This window comes from Hippoglossus hippoglossus, chromosome 15 (assembly GCF_009819705.1).
Source record: "Hippoglossus hippoglossus isolate fHipHip1 chromosome 15, fHipHip1.pri, whole genome shotgun sequence".
In the NCBI taxonomy this organism is placed as follows: domain Eukaryota; kingdom Metazoa; phylum Chordata; class Actinopteri; order Pleuronectiformes; family Pleuronectidae; genus Hippoglossus; species Hippoglossus hippoglossus.
The window spans coordinates 25,101,997-25,129,597 of record NC_047165.1 but is presented as its reverse complement, the minus strand read 5'-3'; the positions used below and the strand labels follow the sequence as shown (position 1 = coordinate 25,129,597).

Sequence of the window (27,601 nt, the reverse complement as noted above, 5' to 3'; positions counted from 1 at the left end):
GCCCACCATAGAAGAAGAAGAAGAAGAAGAAGAAGAAGAAGAAGAAGAAGAAGAAGTAGTAGTAGAAGTAGAAGTAGTAGTAGTAGAAGAAGAAGAAGAAGACGAAAACGAAGAAGAAGAAGAAGACGACAGGGTGCGTGTTTTTGTTGTTTGATGTTGTAGTTGTTTGTGACCCGTCTTGGTCAGTTAGCGCTTAGTCACAATACTGTTACATAATTAGCGATTGGCGAGGTGAAGGGACGTCAGCTACCATGTAGACGTCGCATTATAGGATTTAATTATCCTCGGAACGCCATTATTTCATACTGAAAACAGATACACAACGTCCCTACACTGAGCTGCTAATGTTAGCTTTCACTGCCGTTACAGGACACCGAGCTAACTAAAGCTTTGTCTCAATTCCTTGCAGCAGTAACGGTGGACCACTGGGGCTTATTTCAGAAATAAGTTTTTGTCAAACCTTAGAGTTAGTTCCCTCAGTTGACGAAAACTCAGCCAGTGTTCTACTTTAAGTCAGGGCACTGCGGTTAAGTAAGCAGCCCCTAAATATGGCCTGTATTCTGACATTGATGGCACATGTTGAAACGGCCCAGAGCAGCTGACAAGAGCGACTTTATCGGTCTCAATATAAGTGTTGCAGTATGAGAGTTATCTGAAAGAGGCGATGAAATCTTAATGGTCCCCGCTAACAATATAATAATAAGAACGCGACAGGTGACGGTTATCAAAATATAATTAGAGACAAAATACATAAGGCGATAAGAACGGACTATATTCTCATGAAGCATATTTTCAACCAGTAAAACACCCACTAAACTTAAGCTGTTATCAATTTAGAGAAATTTCAACTCAGAAGTCCCACACCTGTAACTTAATGTGATTTAATTAATAATATTATACTCTGATAGCTGATACTAAAATGCCTCATGTTTTTGCAACAGGTACATCTTAAACAATCCCTACATATGAAGCACTTTTACTGTTAGGTTTTAAAATAATCCAGTGCCAAACTCCCTTTTATCAAACAAAAATTCACACTTTCTAAATTTGATGTGGGATAAAAAAAAAAAAAAATCTTATTTTTTTGCAACATGTGCATCTTAAACTCCTTGAACAAATATTATAAAGTACTTCTTACTGTGTAGTTTTGGAGTAATCCACTTGCTACTATTTGTCTAACCCATGTGAAATAATAATGTTATTTTCCATACATACAAATTCTATGAAGTTCTTTTGCTGTGTAGTTTTTGACTTATTCTTTGCCAAAGTACCAACTAGAGAACAAAATTCAGCCTATTCAATTAACGTTGATGTGGTATTAAAATAATTTCTTACATAAGTAGTTTGTGAATTGAGATCATCTTAAGCTAGTCATACAAACACTATGAAGTACTTTTCCTGTGAAGTAATTCAATTCCAAAGTCCTCTCTATTAAACAAAATTCAGGGTATTTGTCTAACTAGCATGTTCTAGATGTTCTTCAGACTGAAGGAGATACCAGACATGGTGTCTTTTCAGACAGAGACACAATATGCTATCATTTCTGATTTACCCATCACCTCACAGAAAGACAATATTCCTCTGTTTCTAGTTTTCTTTATTGCCGGCAGGTGCAAATGGAGTATAGTAGTTATTTTTTATTTTCAATTAAGTAAAATAATCCATCTGTAGCACCTTAACCACCTTTAACTGATTCTCCAGCAGTTGTATTTTCAATTTGTGTGTTTTGTGTGTAAAATCTTAAAAGTTTTTGTGGCTCCAGGTTTACTGAGCATGATGACTACCTCATGGAGCGACCATCTGCAGAATTATGCCGACCTACCAGCCAACATGGACGGTGTAGCCATGAAGAAGTATCGACGTGAAGCACATCACAGGTACTTGTTTGTCAGACTGACATGGACCAGTTCTCTTGTTCCTGACACAAAACCTCTAGTTACACCAATGTCATAGTCCATTCTCCAGTTTCTGATGTCTTTGTTTGAGTTCTGTGTAGTATCGGTTATTTTCTCAGCATTAGAAATGCTAAATTACTGATTAAAAACAAGTTGACATTCATTTACGCAGTTTTTAAGCAATGCAGCAGCTTGAAGATACACTTACAACAAGACTGCTTGATATACAATATTTCTCCTCAGATACTCGACCATTACTGACAATAATCCATCAATTCATTTACCTTCCATTATGCTACAAAGTGTTTATTCTAATCAATGCTGTAAATACCCTTATCTTGATGATGTTCTCCTTTACACTTGACATCTATTGCACTTCTGTCCGTCCTTGGAGAGGGATCCCTCACATGTGGCTCTCTCTGAGGGTTCTACCTTCTTTTTTCCCTGTTAAAAGGGTTTTTTAGTAGTTTTTCCTTACTCTTGTTGAGGGTTAAGGGCAGAGGATGTCACACCCTGTTAAAGCCCTATGAGACAAATTGTGATTTGTGGATATGGGCTGTACAAATAAAATTTGATTGATTGATTGACTTACAGTAGATATATTTTCCCACAAATTACTTTGTATATGGATAAGTAATATTTGTTGCCAATGTTTTATTAACCTGGAATTTTAGGAATCGTAGTAATAACAAACCTCAAAATTTCTCAGCTGAATAGGGCTGTTGTAATACCTGATATTGACATCATAATATTAAAACAGAAGAAATATTTACTTAAGCTAAGGAGGTAATGTTTTTATTAATTTTTTTGTCAGTCTTATTTAACAGGATTAATCAAGAACTACAGACAGACAGATTACCACAAAACGTTTCCATGCATGAGCACATGCACAAATGTCGCTCTCACGTGCAACAGATTCCAAGTGACAGGCTCACTAAAGAGTAAACTAAAGAGTGAAAGATAAGTTCTTGTGAGAGAGAGAGAACTGAATTGCACTTGTGGGTTCCCTATGTGATCTGACTGTCTGCATGGACAGTAAAAAGTTAATGGACAATAGCGAGAGTGAGCACATGGCAAATACCACTGTACACAAGTTACAGATCTCTTGTGTTATTATGAGAAGTGAAAAAAAATTAGTTCTTTATGAAACTGGGAGAACAATTTATAATATGCCTAGATAATTAATGGGAAACGCAGCTTTGACATAGCAAGTTAGAGCATTAGACTTTGCGGAGATATGCGCTCTCAGACCACCCTTTTAGTTTGTATGTTTATTAGTCTGTTAGCAAGATTTTGCAAACATAGCTGGAGGGATTACCAGCAAACTTTCTAGAAGGATGGGGTATGGGTCAGGAAAGAGCACATTACATTTAGTTGCAGATCATTTTCGATGATTTCTGAGTGTAATTCATGAATCTTGATGAGGCATGCTTAGGGGGACTGATATTTATCAGTCTGTGCAATTTGGTGCAGAACCAAATAAAAATCTAAATCTATTGAATTTCAACGTCATTTCGTAAGGGGACTGTTGGGCCTGGTCGTTGTGTTAATATTATGCAAACAATATAATCAATCAATCAGCACATCCTAAATAGCCCTGCTTCCCAGCACCCATGCGTTCTCATGGCATTTTTTCAAGCCTGGTTTGAGAGTCATCGTGTGCCTGGCCAGGTGAGACTGACAAGCTGTTTGGCTCAAATGCATCTTTTTACTCAATTGTTATGCAATTGATGTTATTTTCTCAACATGTTGATGGAGTGGGAATATTCCACGCAATTATAGTTTAACGTCTTGTTATAAGTTCAGTTTACCGTGCGTTCTCCGGTTGGTTGTACTAAGTTGTGTTAAAAGACCTTTGAGGGATTTTTGATATCCATTGTTTTTGATATCCAGCTTTTCCGGTAAGTAAATGTTTATTTTCTGAATGGTTTGCTTCACATGCAGTTTTACCTTTAACTATGAATAATTCCAAAAGTTGCTGTTTTATTTTGTCCATCTCTTAGTAAGGGGAGACATTTGAATTCCAGTTCATTATACTAATTATAGATGCCGGCTGCTAACCAAGCTTGCTAGCCCTCTCATTACTCTATGACTTACCGTTGGTTATGCTAACAGTGCCTGATCTGCCGGGCTGGTAACCTGTGTTAACCATAGACTATGGGGGTCTTAAAGTAGCGAAGCTAGTGGACATAGCCACACAAACGCGCGCCCTTGGGCGAGAGTGTGTACTAGTGGACATAGCCAAACGAACGTGCTCCCTTGGGCGAGAGTGTGTGCGGTGTTCCATGTGCCCGAGGGTACATGAACGTGCCCCCAAGGAGGCTATCAGAGAACACTTAGGCTTAAAACAAGGTATAAGTTACGCCATTTTGAGTCGAATATGAATGTCGAGGCTTGCGGACACTTGGATGACACCACACGAGCAGTATGGAGGCATTTTATGTTTTTTCTGTTGTTTTATTACGTCTGAATTAGTGGTCACAATTGACTTGAATTGTATTGGGTTCGGCTGCAACGCTGTTTACCCTTGAGACTTAAACACTTCACCCACCCCTCCATCGGCATAGTGGTGAGTAGATAGTGAATTTTCCTTTTTCTGTGCACTATCCCTTTAAAGCATGTTTAAATGTAATGGCAGGTATTTAGTCAATGTAAAAAAAAAAAAGAGTTCATTTAAATTAAAATAAAATTTGAATGTAAAAGTATTAAAGATTTAATAAGTAATATACATAATAAGTATTATGCACTGTGTTAATTTAATTTAAAGAAATTGTCCTTCAGGATGTGTTAATAGTTCAAATAAATTAATAAAACAAAACTGTGCAGAAAATATTTTGCAACAAGCAGCAGTTACTGCACATTAAAGCAGTAACATAGACCATCGCACTCAGCAATTCACCTTTCATAGCATAGCAGAATTATAAATTATAGCAACACACTAAGCATTGCATAATCATGAAGTGGTGTGATACAGTAATCAGTATTAGACTATTTAAAGGCCTACATGAAGCGGCCAGAAATGGATTGAGACAGAAGTAATATCTCACACTCAATATGACAGTACAACATAACTCACCATAAGGTATACTTCAGATTTTGAGAGCATATCTAATTATCCAATTATCCCAGCTTATGTTGTTGTCATGTTGTCCTTCTTTACATACAGTCTATCGTTCAAATGATGATACCACAGAACTTTCATATCAGCAGTGTATGTATTATTTCCTGCTCTTCTGCCATTGACTTGATTTCTGCTGTTATAACTGCTCAAAAAAATGAAGGGAACACTTAATTGTCACAGTATAACAGCAAGTCAGTTAAACTTCAGGGATATCAATCTGTCCATTTAGGAAGCACAAGTCATAATGAATCAGTTTCACCTGCTTTGGTGCAAATAAAAGTGACAACAGGTGCAATGGAGAGGCAAAATCAAGACAACCCCCCCTTTGTTCTGCTAGTCTCCTTGTCACTACTGGTAGCATGAGGCGGTATCTGCAGCCCGATCAGGTTGCACAGGTAGTCCAGCTCCTCCAGGAAGGCACATCCATACGTGTGGTCGCAAGAAGGTTTGCTGTGTCTCCCAGCACAGTCTCAAGAGCATGGAGGAGATACCAGGAGACCGGCAGTTACACAAGGAGAGCTGGACCAGGCTGCAGAAGGGCATCAACCCAGCAGCAGGATCGGTATCTGCTCCTTTGTGCGAGGAGGAACAGGAGGAGCACTGCCAGAGCCCTACAAAATGACCTCCAGCAGGCTACAGGTGTGCATGTTTCTGACCAAACTGACAGAAACATGAGGGTGGCATTAGGTCCCAACATCCTCTAGTGGGACCTGTGCTCACAGCCCAGCACGTGCAGCTCGATTGGCATTTTCCAGATAACACCAGAATTGGCAGGTTCGCCATTGGCACTCCGTTCTCTTCACAGATGAGAGCCGGTTCACACTGAGCACATGTGACAGGCGTCGTGGTGAACCTTATGCTGCCTGTAACATCATCCAGCATGACCGGTTTGGCGGTGGGTCAGTGATGGTCTGGGGAGGCATATCCTTGGAGGTTTGCACAAACCTCCATGTCAAGCCAACGGTACCTTGACTGCTGTTAGGTACCAGGATGAAATCCTCAGAGAGATTGTCAGACCTTCGCTGGTGCAGTGGGCCCCGGGTTCCTCCTGTGGCCAGAGTGTGTAGGCAGTTTCTGGATGACAGAGGCATTGATGCCATTGACTGGCCCTCATGTTCCCCTGACCTAAATCCAATGGGAAGTTATGCATCGGTGCATCCAACACCGCCAAGTACTGCAACAGACTGTGCAGGAGCTCACTGGTGCCCTGATCCAGGTCTGGGAGGAGATCCCCCAGGACACCATCCACCATCAGGAGCATGCCCAGATGTTGTCGGGTGTGCATACAGGCTCGTGGGGGCCATACACAGTACTGAGTAACATGAGTTGCTGTGATAAAAGTTAGGCAAGTTCGATCACCCTGTGCTTTCAGTTTTCTTCTTTGATTTTCGGTATGATTTTGATTCCAGCCCTCAGTTGGTTAATGCTTTTGGTTTCCATTGACCGTTGCTACATAATTTTGTTCTCAACAAATTATAGAATGAACATCAGTAAAGATTTTCAACTTCAATAATTTGTTCATCAAGATCTGATGTGTGATTTAAGTGTTCCCTTAATTTTTCTGAGCAGATATGAATCTAACCGGACTCTTCAGTTGTTAAATTATTGTTTTCACTGTGAATAAAATTGTACTTTTACAGAAAGCTGACATATGTCTCATTTGTTCAGATGCCTCATCTAGTTATGCCTCTGCACCCCTGACACCTATGGCTGGAGGCATGTTTTCAGGTAGTCCATCTGTCTGTCATATTATTTTGAAATTGATAAATCAGGAGCACCTTGAGGCAATCTCTCAAAATGTAGCTTAAACATTCAATTGGAATCAAGAAATAAATTATATTTTGGTGATCTAAGGTGAGAGTTCACTCAGTTTTTTCAATAATTCATTCATAAGCTAAATATGACAAATGTTTAGACAAATGTCGAATAGGATGACATGATGTAGTGTTGACATATCCAAAGAGTCAAAATTTACTGTGACATAAGACTTTTCCACTTCCAGACATTATTCTGCACCATAACTACTTATGAACAGAAGGGACTGTTCCTGGAGAAGAGATTTGACCATGTTTTCTGCAACTTGCCTGGTTGGTAGAGGCAAATAATTTGATTTGAGGACCATTTCTTGCATTCTGAGTATGATATTCTTGATCAGTATTGATTTAAAATGTTCAAATAATACCCAGCTGTGCATAATGAATCATGTAGTTTATTCACTAGTTACTTGTTCTAATGGATTTTGAGTCGTGACTGATGGTTCGCTGCTATTCCCCAAGTCAAGAATGAGAGCTTGATCACTTAATGAGATTCAAATTCAAATGGGTAGAATATAGTAAATTCCTCCCCATTTACACTTAATTTCAAAATAGCAAACATTTATCATCACCTACTTCTCCCAATATTGACCAATCCTTAGTTTATCTTCAAAGGAGCAGGGACGCTTAATTAGAATGTAGAGGATCCACATCACTGTAATATCCTATGGACCTAAATTAGTAAGATTGCAACAAAAGAATAGAGCCCTTAAATGTATCGAAAAATCTGCTATGAAATGCCAGATGTGTTCTTATTTTTGCATGTGTATGACTGAGACTATTATAAAATTGATAACAGGTATGTTACCATTTTTGCTCAACAATTACAAGAGAATATAGATCATTCCATGACAGAGACAGTGCACCAGAGCTGTATAGCATGATATGAGAGGTATGACCAGCAGCCATAAGTTCAATGGTAATACTACATGTATTCTCTATTGCAAAGCTTTCCAGGGGAATGGCTTAAAACCATCCTGCAATGAAGTATGCCATTGTTGTTAAAACAAAGTGCAAATCAAGGCCAGTGTGCAGTTCGATCAGTAACAGATTAAATGTTTGAACTGTATAATCTGTATTTCTGCATACAAGCTGTCATTCTAGTCAGATAAGCAAGAAGGTGCCATTCAGCAAATATTTGTGTGCAAGTATATTTTTTTATTTGTATATGTGTTGGGTCAGGTTTGCAAGGGTTGATTATTAACTCTGCCAAGGAGGTTTTGTTTTCGCCCCTGTTTGTTGTTTTCTCTTTTGTTTTTTTGTCAACAGGATACAGATTTCCAAAAATCTGTTTTTTTTGTATTTTCTTTTACATTGTGAGATGGGTGTTTTTTATGACATCATCACAGATTTCCCAGGGGAAATCAGCCTGGTTCATTTTAAAAGGGACTGTTGGGCCTGTACTGAGTGCCATTATTTAGTTGTAGTTGTGATTCTTTTTTGAGCCCATACTCGGCACGCATACACAGCATGATGTCATGTGCAGTTTCAATGATAGGTAACCTTCACAGAGAAGACCGATGTTCTGCCAAGTTCTGCTTGCCTTCCATGGATGGTAAAAAATATAGATGATTTGAAGGTCCACTGGCCTAACAACTCTACAGAGTTTCTCCCAGTGCTCCTGATGGTAGACAAACAATGACCACTATGACTTTGTCTTTCTCTACAATAAAGCAGTGGTGCAAAATACTATTTTAGAGATATTTCATATTTTTAAAATAAAAGTAAAACATTTAAATTTACTTGGATCATTATCAAACTGATGGGCCACAAGTTATTAACGGTATAGTTATTTTTGTCAGTGAGGGTTGACCAAACACTAGAACCACCTCTCGGTTTGACATAATGCAATTTAACTGCAGACTTTAAAAAGGATTTAAAGTTGAATCAACACAACCTGAACATTGTAACCTTCAAGAAGGATGATTTATTACAGGACTGTTTAGACTTCATTGGTTTCAGGTGGATGGAGCTAACAAACTACCAGCTGAATGTACAGTATGTTGTGTGTTTAACATTAATTATCATTTAGTTTTTTTTGTTTTTCCACATTTCTGGGCTGATAGGTCAGTCAGTCTGATAAACGCTGCTCTGGGGCCTCATTTATAATTATTGCGAATGCATCTTTCAAACCCCATTTTGTAACGTACGCCACTTCTGACCCAAACGTTGGGATGAATAAAAGCAAACATGATGGGAGAATGTGTACACTTGTGCACAAACTCTGACCCATTTAAACAAACATTTTGGATACTGGAAAGTGGCCATGCAGACGTGAGGTGGTGAATTGAAACCAGATTATCGATCCACTTTATCATCAACATTAAACCCAACAGCATTATTTGTGCTCACACGACTAAGAACCCTCAATTGAAAAATATACTGTATAGAACAACTTAATAATAATTAAGGTGAGATGGCATAAAATAAGTTACAGAACCAAGTGATTATGTTTTTTTTTTAATAGCCTAATATCTTCTATATATAGCCTAACGATGCAACTTCATATATTGTGTGTGTGTGTGTGTGTTTGTGTAAAATCGTTGCACTGAACAAGACTGGGCTGTCAGGCGCACAGAGCTCACTGGAGACCACTTACAAAAAGAAATGTAACTGTGTTCTCCATCAAACTTCAATTTCCAAACAATGTTCCACAATGGAAGGTAGGATACCACTTATGTGACACTTGTTCGTAATGCTGCGTGATGGATATACTGGCACTGATTAGGAGTATGCGAATGGAAGGATTAGTTTGAAACGAGTGTTCAGCAACTGAGGAATTTCTGGCATATAATGATGACTTACTCATCCATCAGCTGATATGGATTCTATAGATCTGTGATCTGTGATCTTTGTGCTGAGTCCAGTACTATGCAGACCTACTTGACATAACTGAACCATCCCACTACAAAAAAAAAAGTACTTACTAGGGTTACAGGTGTGTGATATAAATAGCATTGCATTTTATTTTCCTTTCTGCTTAAAGCTCCCTTTGGGATTAATATATATTCTATTTTATAGATTGGGCAGTCTCTGAATTTAATACAATTTGGATGATTAAAATACACACAGGCGATACAAGTCACCTCACCTTCTGATGATGAGAAACAATTCTTTTTTGCCTCAACCTTTAAATCTGACCACCTTTTTTATTTCAGGCACTCTCCCCTCTGTCGAACTTACTCTTACCTACTGCATTAACCGCAGCAGCAACACATTACCACTCAGTGCATATTCTTTTATTTGTGATATCACTATGGATTTATGTGGCTTAGGACATATAAGAAGTGCAGCATTCAGCTTGAACTGCCAACTGTAATGCATTCATTGACTATACACTGTTCTTGTCCACCAGAGTGTTTGTCAACCGAAGCTTAGCCATGGAGAAGATGAAGTGTTTTGGTTTTGATATGGATTACACTCTGGCAGGTAAGTGCAGTTTGAGCCTCGTGGTATCAGCCTTGATGACATGTATAAGTTTAGCTGCTGTGGCTAGATCTTGCACCATCTGCATGACTCTGCCATTGATTTCATTTTTCTGATGGATCTAAAGAAAAAAGTGACGTTTGTTCATCAGTTTTATTTGCTCAGTCCCTACTGGAATTCATGGCAATATTTTCTATATTTATATAGCATATTCAAAATCCTGCAATTAAAAACAAAATAAAAATAATCCAGTTCATAACTAGGAAATACAAAGGTAAAAGCAGTTGTAAAGCAGAGGTTTCTAACTTCATCATAAACCCCCTTATTTTGTATCTTGAGTTACATGTTGCCTGCTAATTAATTTGTCTGTATTAGAAATAAAATAACCAATAAAGAAAGTAAATATAGTAAAAACTGGCTGCGGGACTCAGTCCACAGAACCCTGAAGCTGTGCCACCGCTGCTGCTCAAAAAGGCTGAACTGAAAAAACAACAGACGTGGGAAGGCCATGTAGACGATGATGAACTGATAAAGAGAAGCACAGAAACTTATATACACAGTTGAGGCAGGGGTAATTGGACACAGGTGAAACATATGAGGAACTGGTGCAGACAATCACAAGGGCGGGAAACAGGACAAAGACATGAAGTAAGGGTGGAAACACACAAGGAGCAACACTTCAAAATAAAACAGGAAACTGAAAACTTAGGTAGAACACAAATCCAAACACAGACCTAAACACAGGGAGACAAAGGAAAATACCATAAACAAAGGAGTCCATATAAAACCAAAACAACAGAATCCAAAATACTCTTTATAAAAGGAGACAGTATTCGAATGCAACAGTTAATCTGGCTGTAAAGAATCTGCTTTAACAACAGTGTTTCCAGGTAGACATGAAAGTTATAATTGATGGAAGACTTTGCAGCAAGGTGCAGGTCATAAAATGTCGTCTGAACTCTGTGTGTCATTCTTCAGTGTTTTTTGTGCACTGCCTTCATCAGGATGATTTGTGTGTTGTGATCATGAGACTGTCCCCCTGTCTGTGTAGTGTATAAATCTCCTGAGTATGAGTCGCTGGGATTTGACTTGACAGTGGAGCGCCTGTTGTCCATTGGATATCCACAAGAGCTGCTCAACTTTGTCTATGACCCTTCCTTCCCCACCAGGTTTGTTCACAGAGCCCTGCCTTTTTGAAAACAGTATTGAAACCTACTTGATATTTGGATGGCATTGAAACAAATGATCACTAATGTGCTTTTTGTCTGCTTTTCTGTCCTAACTGACCTGTCTCTGTTCTTCTCAGAGGGCTGGTGTTTGACACAGTGTACGGCAATCTGCTCAAAGTGGATGCCTATGGGAACATCCTGGTGTGTGTGCATGGGTTCAACTTCTTAAGGGGGTGAGGTCCATTACTCCCACTGATCTGACCTAATTGTCAACCAGACCTTTAAAAAACCAGGCAGTGTTCCACATAAACCCTCCCTCAGTATTCTTTAAAATGTATCACTTACAAACTAAGAACCTAGAGCCAAAGTAGCATCATTGAGTGTCAATTAGGTTGGGAAAGTCCTTAATGTTGCAGTTTTTTGTAATAAAACAAACTTGGACACATGGATGTGATTGACATTTTGTCCTGGTGGTGATGCTAGAGTAAAGGTGAAAGGATCACCAGAGCTATTACAGTTCTTCTTTGGAGAATTTGAGTTTTAGATTTAGTAGTTGAGAACCTTCGTCCCCCCATTAAATTCCAATCTATAAGGCAAATAAAATATTCCCTTCCTGTGGCAAAGCAAATCTATTCTGAATCTCTGAGTTCAACTTTGGTGAACTTTGACCCGCAATATTTACTTTGCATTCACGTATTTGTGACCTAGCCCTTAGTCTCAGTCATGTCACTAGCAAAAATTAACTATAAGAAAAGTCTAAAGGTATCATATACTGCCAATCATAGTTGTACTGTTACATACGAGTGTGACTTTGTTAAGTTGCAGATGAAAACATAGCTTTATGAAAACATCTACAATACATACAGTATAACTAAGGGAACTTCTTAAACTAAATTTAAAGTAATCAAATAAGGTTTTGCCACTGCAGAGCAGTCTCTTCATGTGTAGGTGGTCTATCTTATGTTCTAATAGTACATGGGTGACAAAAAACACTGATGCATGTAACAAGCACAGACATGCAATGGACAATATTAACTATGTGTATAGTAGGCTACTGGTTGCTGGTTTGACCTCCTGTATGGATGTATATGTACTCATTCTGCACAGACCTGACATAAGAGAGATGTACCCCAACAAATTTATTCAACGTGGAGACACAGACCGGTTTTACATCCTCAACACACTCTTCAACCTGCCTGGTAAGAGAAGACACCAACACAACAACTTTTATTATCCTAGAAATAGAAATGTTACATTGATTATTATTGTAAGATTTTAGGGTATTCAACATGTATCATTAGAGAACAATTATGGTGGGCATTTTTATCAACAGGCTTGATCAAGCTTGTGATCATTTGTTCAAATAATAATTTATTCTCTAAACAATTACCCTCCAATGAGTGTCTCTTGTGTTTCTGTCAGATCTTCAGTGGGTGTGAATTGTTACTTCTGACTGAGGGTGTCAGTGTTGTAGTGTCTGTGTGAGTGGGTGCTAAAAATAGAAAGTTACAGTATAGCCATTTTCAGGCATGAGCTTTGGAGGAACTCCGAAAAATTGGGTCTGGACTTTCTCCGCAGTTTGCCTTCATGTGGAAATATTTGTTTTTAATTTTTGAGTCTATCCTGTGTTAGAAGTGTTATCACCCCCCCCCACTCCCTCTTGCAGCTATTAATTCAGTCTCAATGATAGGTCAATAACACAAGAATCATTCTCATCTGTACCATTCATCCAAAGTAACTTGGAGACTTCATTTGCCCCATCTTTGTAGATGTCTTGAAAAAGGGGAGAACAAACTGTTACTATCAGTAACAACTATCAGTTATTTGTTGATAACTAACACGTTCAAAGCTTTGACATTTTTTTATTTCAAAAATATGCACACTAACTGTAATACCATAGTATGATACTTAATATCTTCTTACTCAAAACATGAAAAGAATTAAAACTTTAGTTGGAATTTTTTATGACCAAAGAAAGCAGTGGTAGTGTGTTTTTGGCTGTATATCCAAAAAAATGAAAGTAATAAATGATTTGTCATATTGGATGCATAAATCGGTCTCACTGTCTGGTTCCTCAGAAACCTACCTGTTTGCTTGCCTGGTTGACTTCTTCACTAACTGCCCCAGATACTCAAGGTACTCAACATTCACTGTTACATACAGAATACTGTCTGGAATCTAATGTGAACTTTTTCAGTATCAGTAAAATGTCAGTATCCTAGTCAGAATGCTATCTCAGAAGCTCTGCAAGGGGAAACTCTGAATCCTTGTAATGCAGAGTGTAATGTTCACCTGATTTTAATTGTCTCTATAGTTGTGAGACTGGCTTCAAAGATGGTGACCTTTTCATGTCCTACAAGAGCATTCTCCATGATGTCCGAGATGCTGTGGATTGGGTTCATTTCCAGGTAGATACTTTTCACTTTCCACATGAAACCTGTGTCCAGGCAACTGTTGGCCATCTCTAGTCAATGCTCAGTCCATCCTCAGCCTTATTGTTTTCTTTATTTTCACAGGGGTCCTTAAAAGAAAAAACTGTTGAAAACCTGGAGAAGTATGTGGTAAAGGATGTGAGTACATACAGCAACCATGTACCAGTTTTGGTCAACAAATACTGCATCACTCTGTAGTCCAGTGGTAACAAAACATTCTAGCTCAGTCTTATTTTCTTGCTGTTTAAGTTGTCTGATGATATTGATTTATTCCTCCTTCAAGCCAAAGCTTCCTCTCCTCCTCAGTCGCATGAATGAAGTTGCCAAAGTGTTTTTGGCCACCAACAGTGATTACAAATACACAGAGGTGAGGTGACAGTTCAGTCTAACATGTTAAGAGTGATTAAAGCAAACCAGAACCTACTGTCTTGTTTTGCCTTTTATTATTTATATTATCTAAGAAAATGCATTACTTACTTATACATTTAGACTGTGCTAATAATGCCATATCATGTTAATGATTTATGTCTTGTTCTGGACCAGTGTTAACAAAAATCCTCTCCGGTTGTTTTACAGAAAATTATGACCTACCTGTTTGACTTTTCTCATGGCCCAAAGGTAACACTGATGACAAAATAATGATGACCAATCTCAGTAGACATGGTGCCTCATTCATTTGATTTAAACAGGGAAAGACCATTGAGAGCAAGCTCACTTTTGATTAATTCACTTTACGTCAGTAAGTTTGACAACATTTGGCAACAGACAATACAACAAGAAACAAGCTCAGGACATCAACATCGGGAGAGCAACAAGAATTTATAGAAAACACATACATTCATACTGCCCTGTCAGCTAAAATTGATTTAAATTAACTAAAAGGGATCAGCTTGTCTAGTTTTGTAAGTTTCTGTAAGTTGTGCCACGTGTGTGTGGGGAAGTATTTAAAAGCCAATTTCCCAATCTCACATTTAGATTTTTAAGGACCAAAATATTCTTAAGACCTAGTGCAGTGTGATATTGATCTGTAGTTGAAAATACACGTAAGATAATCAGGAAGTTTACCAAAACGTGCTTTGTAAATAAATAAAATGCAGTGTTGTTCCCTTCTTACAGCCAGCGACTGCCACCAAACTGTTTAGTACACAGTGATGCATTCTAGAGCCATCGCCTGTTATGAACCTGAGAGCAGAGTGATAGACGGCATTGAGGGGTTTAAGGGTGAAGGCCCGAGAGTGCATATACAGTATATTACATCGCCGTAGTCCATAACAGATAAAAAGTGACTGTAAAACTTTTTTCCTGCTGTCCTGGGAAAAACATGCTTTATTTCTGTAAAGGAAAGCCAGCTTTGCTTTTAGGTATTTAGTTAGTTCTTTCAGATCTTTTTTAAAGCACAGCTATTTATACAAATCTACTCGTTCAATAAATGTCCCATTCAGAGTAGAAATCTTTAGTTCTGAATGACTGTCTATCAATTTTCTAGAGAATAGCATCCATTTTTTTTATCAGGGTTTTGTAATAATTTGAGTTTTATTAGTGTCTGCTGTACGATACAAATTGTCTCACCTGCCATTCATCTGTACATGCAGGATTGAATTAAAAAACATTGAAAGGAAGAAAAATTATTTATACAGGAGTGTAAAACAAGATTAATGCCACTAGCATGACTAAATAAACCAAGATAAACTGTAGGGTAAGTCCAAAGGTATCAGGCATTGGATACTGCCAACCATACCTTTACATATGAGTGTGGTTTTGATGATTTGCAGGTGATTTACGGGTATTAAAACTTGTAGCTTACATACAGTACATTAAAGGGCTTTTTATAAACTGAATTGGGACATGTGTAGAGTTATGATGAATTTGCACTAGTTGTGAAAAACGAGCACCAGCTCCTATCAGAGCAAATTTATCAAATTTATTAATTCAGTCTCAGATTATGAAGTCATGAATTACTGTTCTCTTCAGCAAAGTAACAACAAGGTGGCTAATATGAGATTTATTGATTAATATCTGCTAAGAAGGGAATATATACATCGATGATAATTAATTCATCATTTGGATTTAAAGCAATGGAATGAAAAGGTGGTAATTTGGGTGATGGTGGCAGATAATATGCCCTACATCTCTGAATGAGCGCTGATGGGTTAATGTGTGTGCATGCCTGTGTGTGTCTGTTTATCGCAGCCGGGCACACCCCACCAGCCCTGGCAGTCTTACTTTGACCTGATCCTGGTGGATGCCCGGAAGCCTGTGTTCTTTGGAGAAGGAACAGTGCTGCGGCAGGTCGACACTGTGAGTGTGTACTGTGGAAGCCATTGTGGACAATATCATACTCTGCGTTTATTCAATGGCATTTAATTTCTGGTTTAGAATCAACAACATCTATGCTGTGTCAAGATACTATTGTTTAATTTCACATTACTGTAAAGATACTTTAGTGTCATTTCACATTATTTCGTCAGCACTTTACCTGAAAACCCTGCCCTCTCTCTATCTTAAAAAGTCCCTGCTTGTGTGCAAATTTACTTTAAGAACACAGTCATGAATAAAGATGGGAGACAAACTCTGTAAGATACAGTACTTCTGTGTATGAGTGTGTGCTTGAACCTTGTTTTTTTCAGACCACAGGTCAGCTGAAGATTGGCACATACACTGGACCACTCCAGCGTGGTATTGTTTATTCCGGAGGTAAAAGCTTGTTGATTATTTTCTTCTAATTTAATTTGCTTTACAATGTAATGGTCATAGAAACAACCATCAAAGTTTGTCCATATATGTCTGGAAGTGATATTTCTTATTTCTCGTTAATCTAATCACTTCTTGTTTCAGAGTATTGGAAGCAGATTGGATTTATACCTAATATCTGATTTACTAAATTGCATTATGGGGTTTTACGCACAACACAAATGGTTGATCAAAGAATAAAGCTAGACACAAGCTAAAAATGTATTTACATCAGGAATATAACATTTTAATATTCATTTGTAGTTCTTCTGATTTGTGAATATGTGAATATATCTGGATATTATATATGGCATGTTACAATGATAAGAAATGTTTTATGACAGAAAAGTGAACATTCCATTGATAACTTCCATGTGCAACACAGGAAAAACTTTGCCCCAAACACTTCCCTGTTGCTGCTACTGGAAACTTGTTGCTAAACACCCTTTTCTCCAAAGGATTACCTAAGGCATGAGCAACCTTATGTTTACAACAGCAAATGTAAAATAAACCTCGCAGAGGCTGAATCTCAGCTTTAAAGAGGATGGACAATGGGGATAAAAGTGCCCAAAATTGCATGTCTCTACTCACAGGATCTTCAGACATTGTGTGTGACTTGCTGGGTGCCAAAGGAAAGGAAATCATCTACATTGGAGACCACATTTTTGGTGATATTCTCAAATCCAAGAAGCGTCAGGGGTGGAGGACTTTCCTGGTGATACCTGAGCTGGCACAGGAGCTGCAAGTGTGGACTGACAAAAGCTGTGAGAAAACATACACACTAATACGTATATGCACATCATTCATTTTAGCCCAGATTAGTACCAGGCCCACTCTGTTGTATGTATTTTCATATGTTGGCTCTGCCTGGTTTTTAAAACTATCAGGAATACAATCTAATGTACCAATGTAATTGCCAATGTTTGTTTTTCAGCCATATTTGAGGAGCTTCAGTCTCTGGACTGCTTCCTGGCAGAGCTTTACAAGTGAGCTCCTCTTTGTTAAAGCAGCTGTTTGTTGTGTTTTATTTAATTTCCGAGAAAATTCTTAGTGTACCTTTTAGATGGTGAGGAAAGATGTCAGTTTAAGATTTGTAAGACCTTTGCAAAGATTCTAAAAACATGTTTTTACTTTACTTTTACTGTCAATACCAGTGAAGTGTCTGTTTTAAACATTCCTGTTTGGAATGGGCTGTTTGCTTGGCCTATGGCAATTCCCTGGAGCTACTTTAGACTTATTCCTTGGCATTAGTGACACCTCCTCAAACAGGCATTCAATATACGGTCACTTTCTTTTTTGCATGCTGGACATGCAGATGTATATAGTCTATAGTGCAGAGTAAAGTTAGAAAACTTGGTGTTTATCCTAGTCAGTTAGTTAGTTAGTTAGTAAATGGTAAATGGTCTGTATTTATATAGCGCTTTTCAAGACTTGATGACCATTCAAACCGCTTCACAGTACAGTCAATGTTAGTTTATAGTTGGCTATTTCAGAGGTCTGTTAAGCAATCAACAAAATCTTCAAATCCAAGTGCACAACTTTTCAAAATATAAGCTCTGCAATTCAGAGTGATATTAAGCACTGCAGAAACAAAGCAAACAGCGTGATTTTCCTTTGCGGATACAAGAGGAAGAGATTTTATGAATGTGGCTGCCATGATAGAGACTGATTGTCTGTTTATGTAAATGTTATTGATATTGAACGCATTGCATGTCCAAATTTGACACTGCACTTCCCTTGGCTATGTGATGGAAATTCATCTTGAGATTTGAAATAATGAAATTCTCCGACTGGAGTTGCCTTTGAGTCTTTTTAATAGTAAGCACTGCAGAGGTTACACAACAAGCACGGGTGCTCAAAATGGAACTGGCCCCAAGTTCACAAAAGCCAGAACTTATACAAAGAGGCGTTTCATAAAACATAATATGAAAAAAAGACATGAAATCATCATCTGTGTCTATCTGCTGTGTCCGTCCGCTGTAGCAGTTAGAAGAAAACATCACCGAATAAGGGCATACACCCTGTTTGTCAATGTTATAGCAGTGAGACAAATAAGGGTTCCATCCTGTCAGGTAGACAGTATCACAGCAGTCAGACACCTGGTCAGTGGAATTTTCCACTACAGCTACTAAGAATACACATGTCGAGTGTGAAGCTGTTAAGATGAATGGTTCATGAGATATTTGTTCCACATACAGGCAGATAGAAAGACAGACAGACGTTTGTGTAAGTAGTAGGAAGATGGCAAAAGGGATATGATCAGTTGTTGCAGCCCCATACAGAATGCTCATACACCTCAACAAAACATGTTCATCAGCTGTACTAATTCAATGGTCTAACCACGACTTGGTGTCCGAGGCCTCACTAATCTATGTGTAACTCTGTAGGCAGAAGCACTTATCTTGGCAGAACTGTGCCATATGATTGGTATCCACATTCATATACCCAATGATGTATAGACTGGAGGTCAGGAGGTCAGCGTGGGATGGTCAGACCATGTGGATTAGGTCACCTGTGTGTGTAAAGTTTGGGGGAGATGGGCCAGGCTGGGAAAACGTTGTGACTCTATATGTTTAATACTGCAGTTCTTGCTGTGTTGGATACCTACCTCCATGAAATTGTATTGAGGTTAGGAAAGCTCTTTTGTTCTTGCAGAGTTAGCTTGCGAGACTGTGTCATGGTCACTGGTGCTGAATTCTTAGTCCTTAGTCCTTGAGGCAGGCCTACATGGAGGTCAGAAGAGCTTGGATAGAGAGGATGTCTCCCTCGCTGGGAGTGGACAAAGCAGAAGAGTAGAAAAGGGAAAGAGCAGAGGGGCACCTGCCCTTTTTATATGACCTGGTGACATCAAAGCCAGGGGTCAGAATTACCAATGGTGGCTGCAAGATGTGATATCTCTTGATGCTCTCCTTTTGTCCTCAGGACAAAGGAGACATATGGTCAGGCTTTAGGTACACATGTAGGCCTGTCTATTGTTCTACAATAGTACATCCCAAATCCAACAGTACTCATAGGGTGTATGCATATTTATCACAATAAATTGTGATTAAACTGTATTGCAATACACCTAGCCCACCACATGTATCAATGTGTCAAGCTTCTTGTTTCACAGAATAGCTACACGCCCTGTTATCCTTCCTCTGACTTAACCCATGTAAAAGTGAGTTGTGGACTCCCCAGCCCCATGAAAGTTATCAATGAGAGAGTTTAATTTTGCAATTTTGTCTTGCTAAAATGTCTCTAGCACACATAGAATATCAGAGTTCTTCAAAAGTTTGTAAACCACTATGCAGTGAGCTTTGTCCCATGCGCTCTAGCCCATATGCAGGTCACGACAGTTGTATGACAGAACCTGATTCAGAAATGAGTGGAAAGAGAAACTTATGAAGAGAAGGCCACTTCAGCTTTATTAAGAGCGTGAGTACAGTTCAATTTAACTTATTTGTATAGCGCCAAATCATAATATACATCATCTCAAGGCACTTTACATAGTAAGGTCAAGACCTTAAAAATTATAGAGAAAGCCAACAGTTCCTACAATGAGCAAGCACTTGTGACTGTGAGGGGAAAACTTCCCTCATTAACTGGAAGAAACCTCCAGTAGAACGAGACTCAATGTGGGCAGCCATATGCCTCGACTGGTTGGGGTCAGTGGAGAAAAATGAGGAAGAGAGGAAAGGTGGGTAAAAAAGAGGGGAGAGAAGAGAGCCAGAGACCTTAAATGTAGAGGCGGTGTTTGCCTCCTGAACCAGGGTGGGAGCTTGTTCCAATGGAGAGCCTGGTAGCTTAATAATACGGGATAATGTGGTGCTTTGAGGTCTTTAATATAGGATGGGGCTTGATTGTTGATGCCCTTGTATGTGAGGAGCCCTCATAATGCCATCCAAGTTGACTCTGATCAGACAATGTTTCTCTGAAGTGTTTACAAGTGATTGCATAACTGGTTACTAACAGTTTTTTGGGGAAATAAAGGTATGGTATGGGTCTATAATTAGCCAAAACATCTGGGTCAGGAGTTGGCTATCCAACCAGAGGTTTAATTACGGCTACCTTGAAAGCCTGTGGTATGTAGCCAGTTAATAGAGACATATTAATCTGATTTAATTTGGAACTGTCAATTAGTGATTTACTACCTTCTTTTTCAGAGGGGTGACAATGTCAATGGTTGTACGTAATGAGGCTGCTGAACTATTTACAACTAATGTGGGAGTGAAGTTTTGATAACTTTCCTTTATTGTATGTCCATGTCTGTGCAGCATATATCAGAGGAATTATTTCCTTAAATTTGTTTACAGTATTGTCTGATAAACACTGACTATAATAAACCTTTTGTCCAAAATCAGTGTAGTTATAATTGTAATTAAGAAATGGTCAGACAGAAGAGTGTTTTGGGGAAATATCATATTTGCCATTATATATGCCATATATCAAAACAATTGTTTTTATTATTCTACACTTCCTAAGTGGCACTTAAGGAGGTAAAGCGGCTCATCCTCTAACCAGAGGTTCAGTGGTTTAATCCCAGTCCATTCCACATGTCAAGTACCTAATTGCCCCAACTGCTGTGTCAACAGTGTGTGATTGATGTGCTATCGGTGCTACACATATTTGCACTGTATGAATTTGTTTGTGAATGGCTTTCATACTTGACATGAAATTTGTGACTTTGATACAGTAGTATTATAGGTGCTGTAACTGACATTGTTGTAACATATCCTCAGTGAAATATCATTGGGCAATATTGTTATTGAAATGGCACTTAAATGCTGTTAAAATATTAAAGTCATAATCACATAATTATGGTTTAAACAGCATGCTATAGTCATGATGCTTTAATCAAAGCTACTAGCTAGCTAATTATTAGTGCTATTGGTTCATAACTACTATAAGTTCATAACATGGTTTGGCTGTGGAAATATAAACTTCATTAGGCTGACCTTGCCTACATGCATTCCTTCCCAGGTCACACTATAACTGCTGAATTCTGAAGCCGTATTCATTGTGACATAATTATTCTACTACAGCAAGCTAACAATGGAGTGCATATAAATTACGTCACTGGCTGTTCACGCTCAAGCTTGGCTGATACCGTTATGCTAGCATTTCGCGCTCTTAAAGCACTTCCAACTCAGACAAGAACGAACGTCAAAAACACAATTTGGTCTATCTTTAGTATATAATTTCTCCCTTGATTTTAGCTACAATCATCCAAGTTTGTCACTGTCGGTATCTTGAGCATGTGCCAAACACGTCTCAGCTCATTGTCACTTATGTCAATAGAGTCAGACCTTGTCAGACAGCTAGATTTTCAATCTAGCGGATAGTTTTGCAAGCAGGAAGGCAAGAAAGACACCAATATAGGAAAGGGGGGCCTCCACAAGACATGTGCACAGGGGCCTCACAGGACCATGATCCAGCCCTGCTGGTGGTCCTGATAATGAGGAATTACAATAGTCAAGTCTGGAGGTAACAAAGGTGTGGCTTTTTCTTGAGACACAACGTAGGTGAAAAAATTTAATTTAAAGGAAAAGTCAAGGTCAAAGATAACTTTGGTTTAAAAACTAGCTTATTGGTATAACTGGGCATAACTAGTATAAGTACAAGTATTTCCTAATAATGTCTCCGAAAGGAAGTTTATATGAGATTAATATAATTGGGCCAAACACAGAACCCTGTGGAACTCCATGATTAACTTTAGTGTACATAGATGACTCATCGTTAGTTTGTACAAACTTGTACAAACCCTAAAAAAAAGACTTATACCAGCTTAGGAAGGGTCCTTTAAAGCCAGTTAACTGTTTTGGTCTCTGTAGAAGTATGTGATGATCAATACTGTCAAATGCTACACTAAGGTGTAACAAGACAAGGACAGAGACTAACCTCATTTGTGACTTGATGAGCTCTAACCCTCACCTAGACTGTTCACTTGTTTGTTTTGACTGTGTAGATTGCGACTTTCCTGAAACGCTTGTCACAGCGATTCAATTGCAGTTTTATTTGCTACTGGATTAAAATACGATTTTCTGCAACATTTTTAGGTTTTTTGTGCAAGATTTTACACTTAATTCGAAATTCAACCAAGCCGTGGTATATTAATAACAGTAATAATAATAATTATTATTTAATTATAATTTTTGTACACGTGCCACACACAGACTAGTGACACTGAACTTTTTTATGCCTGCGCGAAAGCACACATGCATGTGATGGGTTCCAGTAGGGAGGCTGCAATTAATCACAACAGTGAACATTCATTTTATTGTTACATGTTTTACAAAAAAAAACTCAAAATGCCTTCATACTGCACCTGTGGTGTCATCCAAGTGTCCGTAAGCCCTGACATTCAAATTCGTCTCAAAACAGCGTAATTTACACAATGTTTTTAGGCTTAATGTCTGCTACCGGAAGTAGCGATGCTACCGTGCACCCTGCATGTACCCTTCGCCAAGAGCTTGTGTGCAGTGTGTGCAGTGTGTGCAGTGTGTGCAGTGTGTGCGTGCTGTTATGTCTAATGACTTCAGTTCACACAGTTTGTTCACACAATTGTGGCTGCACATTACTTCAACAGCTCTACTCTACTCTACCACCAGTCTTTTACCATAGACTCTGTCGATACCTGGCCACCACACCAAGCCTGGTTGTCTGTCCACAGTGTAAAGTGCTGTCCATACACGTACATGTGCCACCGCTCACGTGCCCAGACACAGGCCTGCGCTTCCAGCTCCCCCACTGAGTACGTTTGTTCAGCTGAGGTGAGGGACCGAGAGGCAAACGCCAGAGGGCGTTCAGTGCCACGTTGGAGTTGGGACAGCACAGCACCGATCGCGGTATTTGAGGCATCACGGGTCAGGATCGTGGGGCTCTCCAGGTCAAAGTGTGCAAGTACAGGCGGCGAGGTGAGCTGTGCCTTGAGTTGGCGAAAAGCGGCAGAGAAGGTAGGAGTCCACGTCCAAATGGCATCCTTTTTTAGACGCTCTTGCAGCGGGCAGTGATTGTGGAGTATTGGGGAAGGAAGCGCAGGTAGTAAGCTGTCATCCCCAGGAATAATGCTAGCTGGGCTTGGCAAGATGGTTCAGGGAGATGCTGCACGGCCTCCACATTCGAGTGAAGTGGGCTGAGGCCGTCAGCGGTCAGGCGAAACCCAACAAACTCGATGGCGGGCACAGCAAAGATGCACTTTTCCCCCTTCAGTGTGAGGTTGTTGCTGGTGAGGACATCAAGCACCCTAGTGAGGCGCTCGTCATGGATGGCCAGTGTCGCACAATGTACCACTATGTAATCCAGGTAGATGACTACACCTGGAATGCCAGCGAAGATGGTCGCCATGATTTTGTGAAAGCAGCTGAGGGCGGAGCTGAGACCAAAAGGCATGCAGGTGTAGTGAAATACCCCAACGTGGGACACAAAAGCTGTGAGGTTGCGGCTGCTAGGATGCTGTGGCACCTGCAGGTAGCCCTGGCAATGGTCGAGTTTGGAGAATGTGGAGGAGCCTTAGAACTTGGCCGTCAGTTCCTCCACTGTTGGTAGTGGATACTTGTCCGGGATCACAGCCTTGTTCATTGACCTGAGGTCAATGCATGGGCGCAGGCCTCCTGACTTTTATCTCACCGCCACTAAGTTGGAAATCCAAGGGGACGTGTCCACCCGCTCGATAATACATCCCTCCAGCAGCTTTTGTAGTTCAGCAGTTACGTCGTCACGCAGGGCAAGGGGCATGTGGCGCAGGGGCTGAATGACAGGACGCACCTCAGGGTTGAAAAGGGGCTGGTTGTCAAGAGCAGTGAGGCAGCCCAGACAGTTCAACAAGGAAGGCCAGCGCTGCACCCAAGGCAAACTAACAGTCAATATGGCTGACCCGGTGTTGTCTAGGAGGGAGAAACCCAGGTCAGAAAACAAGTCCATGCCCATGCCCATGAGGTTGGCCCCGTGGCGAGACATTTGGAAGGTGAATGATGGGAGAGCCTTGGTCCCCTAGCGCACACAGAAGGTGATTGTGCCTACCATGCCAATTGTAGAGTGTCCATAGCCGCTGGACAGTAGAAACATTTAGGAGTGACCGCGAAGCCCCCGTATCCAGCAATATTGGCAGGAACACCCCATCTAGTTCCAATGTGCACCACTTAAATGCCTGGGAGGTGGAGCTCACTGAGTGAATGGTCGTTGGTGCTGGCTCGAGTGGGGTGTGATGAGGAGCCGCAATTACCACAGGTCTGGTGCACTGCTGCACCCTGGCATCTGGTAAAGTTAACCTCGGGGATGTCCTGAGGAGACCCAAGACTAGGAGAACCCATGGGTGGCCCCACCATCTGCATCAGTAGCATGGGCTGAGAGAGAGAGAGGTTGGAGGTTGCCCGCTGTGATGCTAAACCAGCTGCAGATTCAAGCTGGAATGCTATTTCCACAGCCTTTGTCAGTGTTAAATCATCAGGGGACATCAGGAGTTTCTCCCTGACTTTCAGGTTGTTAGTGTGTTCAGCTAGCAGTTCATCCTCCAGTGCCACAAATTTACAGAGGCTAGCCAAGCCCCTCAGATTGGCTACATAATGGTGGACTAACTCAACCTCCTGTTGACGGAAAAAACGATCCGCCGGAGCATATTGTTCTGTGGGGCAGCGAAATGTCCAGACAGCCGTGTGACTCATTCAGCGTAGGTAGTAGCTGGTCTGAGAGTCCGAAAAATCCGCTGTCCCTCGCTGCCCAGGTTGTGGATTAGCATGGCTCTCTGCCAGTCGTCACTAGCATCCATTAATCCGATGGCCGCTATGAATGTTTCAAAGGATTCATGCCAGTGAGTCCATGCAACCGGCTGCTCACCCGGCAGAGCAAGGAACTGAGAAAGAGTTGGGAACGGAAACTCAATCGTCACTGCCAATGTTATGTCTAATGACTCGCGGGCTGCGACTTCATTTCACACAGTTAACTTTATTGTGGCTGCACATTAGTTCAACAGCTCTCTCACAACAACAAAACCTTTTCCGGCAGCTTGTCGTAAAGCTGTCGTGCTTACTGCAGCAACTACAGCCACGACTGGTGTGGCTCATACACAACACGTGCGAACGTGAAGGCGGTTCCAGAGGAGCTGGCAGCATGTTTTTTAATCTTGCACTCCAGCTAGTAAGGCATCAAGCTCATGTGGAAACTACATTTTAACAGAATTGTGTTCTTAGATCACAGTACACTTTGTTTTGTCCTCAGACATCTGGACAGCAGCAGCAACGAAAGGCCTGACATCAGCTCCCTGCAGAGACAGATTAAGGTACAAATTCCTGTGTTTCACTCAGCTGCTTCCAGACATGCACTGGACTCCGCAGTACTCCATATTTTCTCCGGAGAATCTACTTATATACTTCTTGCTCATAGTGTATTCATCGTAATTATATTATACCATACCTTTAACTTACTCTATACAATATTACTACTACCTCATTCACTTAATTTCTCATTTGTATCTCACTTACTACCACCACTTATACTTACACCTGCACTTTATATACACTTATCATATCTACACTACCTACCTCTATTGCTGCTAGTCTTGTATCTATACTGTTCATATTCCATATCTATTTCTTACTGTACATATCTTATTTATTTACATATTCCACTTTTCATATGCACATACTCTGCACTTTTCCTGCTTTTTTTTGCACTTCTGGTTAGATGCTAAACTGCATTTCGTTGTCTCAGTACTTGTACTCTGTGCAATGACAATAAAGTTGAATCTAAAAAAAAAAAATCCCCTACTGGATTCACCGTGAGCGAGTGGCGGGGAGTGTTTTCTAACTAACGCAAAATTAAAAAACAAGAAAACAAGAAATATCTTGAAAAAGTGGTTTCACACAAATAGAAAACACAGACTAAGATGTCAGGAGAGTTTGTGTTGATGAGAGCCGACGACGGTGTCGGGGTGCTATAAACAAAATCACTTAATATGTCACTTCCTGCCTCTATCTGCTGCACCCGGCTGCTCCACCTCTCGCCTGATTAATGCAGAGGATTTGTTGCTGTTGTGAACACGTCTGTGCAGAAAACCTGCTGTGTTGTACATGTGTGAAAGGCAGACTCTGGGTAAACTCTGTAGCCAATTGTCCGGATATTTCCCAGAGGTCATGTCGGAAAACGAGCTCATACTATAAAATGACAGATGATGAGTACCTGTGTCAGTGTCCCTGGTCACAGCCCAATAAATATTACCGAGCCTCAATGTAGTGATAAGGCATAGTCCTTTGGTGTAGAAGCTGAAGGAGGTACAGGACTGCAGAGCACCATCAAATGTGCATGTTGCTGTCACAACTAAAATAGAGACATTTTTCCAATCTTCTATCAATACTGTGACCACAATTTATTTCAGTACAACTTCATTTATCCAAAGTTGTATGTCCACACACAATATGTAGAACCATTTCTTGAATCACCTCTATACGAAGAAAAATATTTTTCTTGCAGATCAAAAAGATTATGGCTGCCAGGACAAATATCACTATGTGAAATTATTTCATGCATTACTCTTTGTCCTTCCAGAAAGTGACTCATGACATGGACATGTGCTATGGCATGATGGGAAGTCTGTTTCGCAGTGGCTCCCGTCAAACACTGTTTGCCTCCCAAGTGATGCGCTATGCTGACCTGTATGCTGCCTCCTTCATCAACCTGCTCTACTATCCTTTCAGCTATCTGTTCAGGGCTGCACATGTACTGGTGAGAATCACAATAGCTGCTACTCGGCCTCCAATGTGTGTGTCACTCTTCTTTACTTCAGGTATTTTTGATTCACAGCATTAAATTAAAGTTTTTCCCTTCCAGATGCCTCACGAGTCAACGGTGGAGCACACCCACGTCAAAGTCATTGATACAGAGTCTCCACTTGCCACACGAAACCGCCACGACATCGACTTCAAGTGCAAACGGCACCAGCTGACCAGATCAATTAGGGAGGTCCAGCCTCCCCATTTCTTCCCTCAGGTTCCACAGGAGATCACACACTGCCATGACGAGGATGACGATGAGGAGTAAA

At 40.1% G+C, this 27,601-nt stretch overlaps 1 protein-coding gene across 8 annotated transcripts; it reads left to right on the top strand.

Annotated features, from left to right (window-relative positions):
• On the top strand, positions 1-27,601 carry nt5c2a (5'-nucleotidase, cytosolic IIa). 8 transcript variants are annotated; one of them, XM_034609463.1, is made up of 18 exons: positions 1-58; positions 1,761-1,877; positions 10,186-10,259; positions 11,308-11,425; positions 11,563-11,658; positions 12,533-12,624; positions 13,504-13,561; positions 13,740-13,833; positions 13,942-13,995; positions 14,141-14,224; positions 14,434-14,475; positions 16,048-16,155; positions 16,485-16,551; positions 17,181-17,351; positions 17,522-17,573; positions 25,783-25,843; positions 27,109-27,285; positions 27,391-27,601. In XM_034609463.1, exons 2-18 carry the CDS (start codon positions 1,774-1,776, stop codon positions 27,598-27,600), a joined length of 1,662 nt encoding a protein of 553 aa, XP_034465354.1. In that variant the 5' UTR covers positions 1-58; positions 1,761-1,773; the 3' UTR covers position 27,601. The 8 variants fall into 8 exon arrangements, with proteins under 8 accessions (XP_034465354.1, XP_034465355.1, XP_034465353.1 ...); XM_034609465.1 differs by lacking the exon at positions 1-58 and adding an exon at positions 7,780-7,817 and having other exon boundaries at positions 1,760-1,877; XM_034609464.1 differs by lacking the exon at positions 1-58 and having other exon boundaries at positions 1,739-1,877; positions 11,353-11,425.

Excerpts from the sequence above, each read along its gene's own strand:
- nt5c2a (XM_034609463.1), top strand. The coding sequence starts at position 1,774 with ATGATGACTACCTCATGGAGCGACCATCTGCAGAATTATGCCGACCTA. Across the intron at positions 13,834-13,941 it reads TGGATTGGGTTCATTTCCAG|GGGTCCTTAAAAGAAAAAAC; the intron begins GTAGATACTTTT and ends TTATTTTCACAG. Across the intron at positions 17,352-17,521 it reads AGTGTGGACTGACAAAAGCT|CCATATTTGAGGAGCTTCAG; the intron begins GTGAGAAAACAT and ends TTTGTTTTTCAG.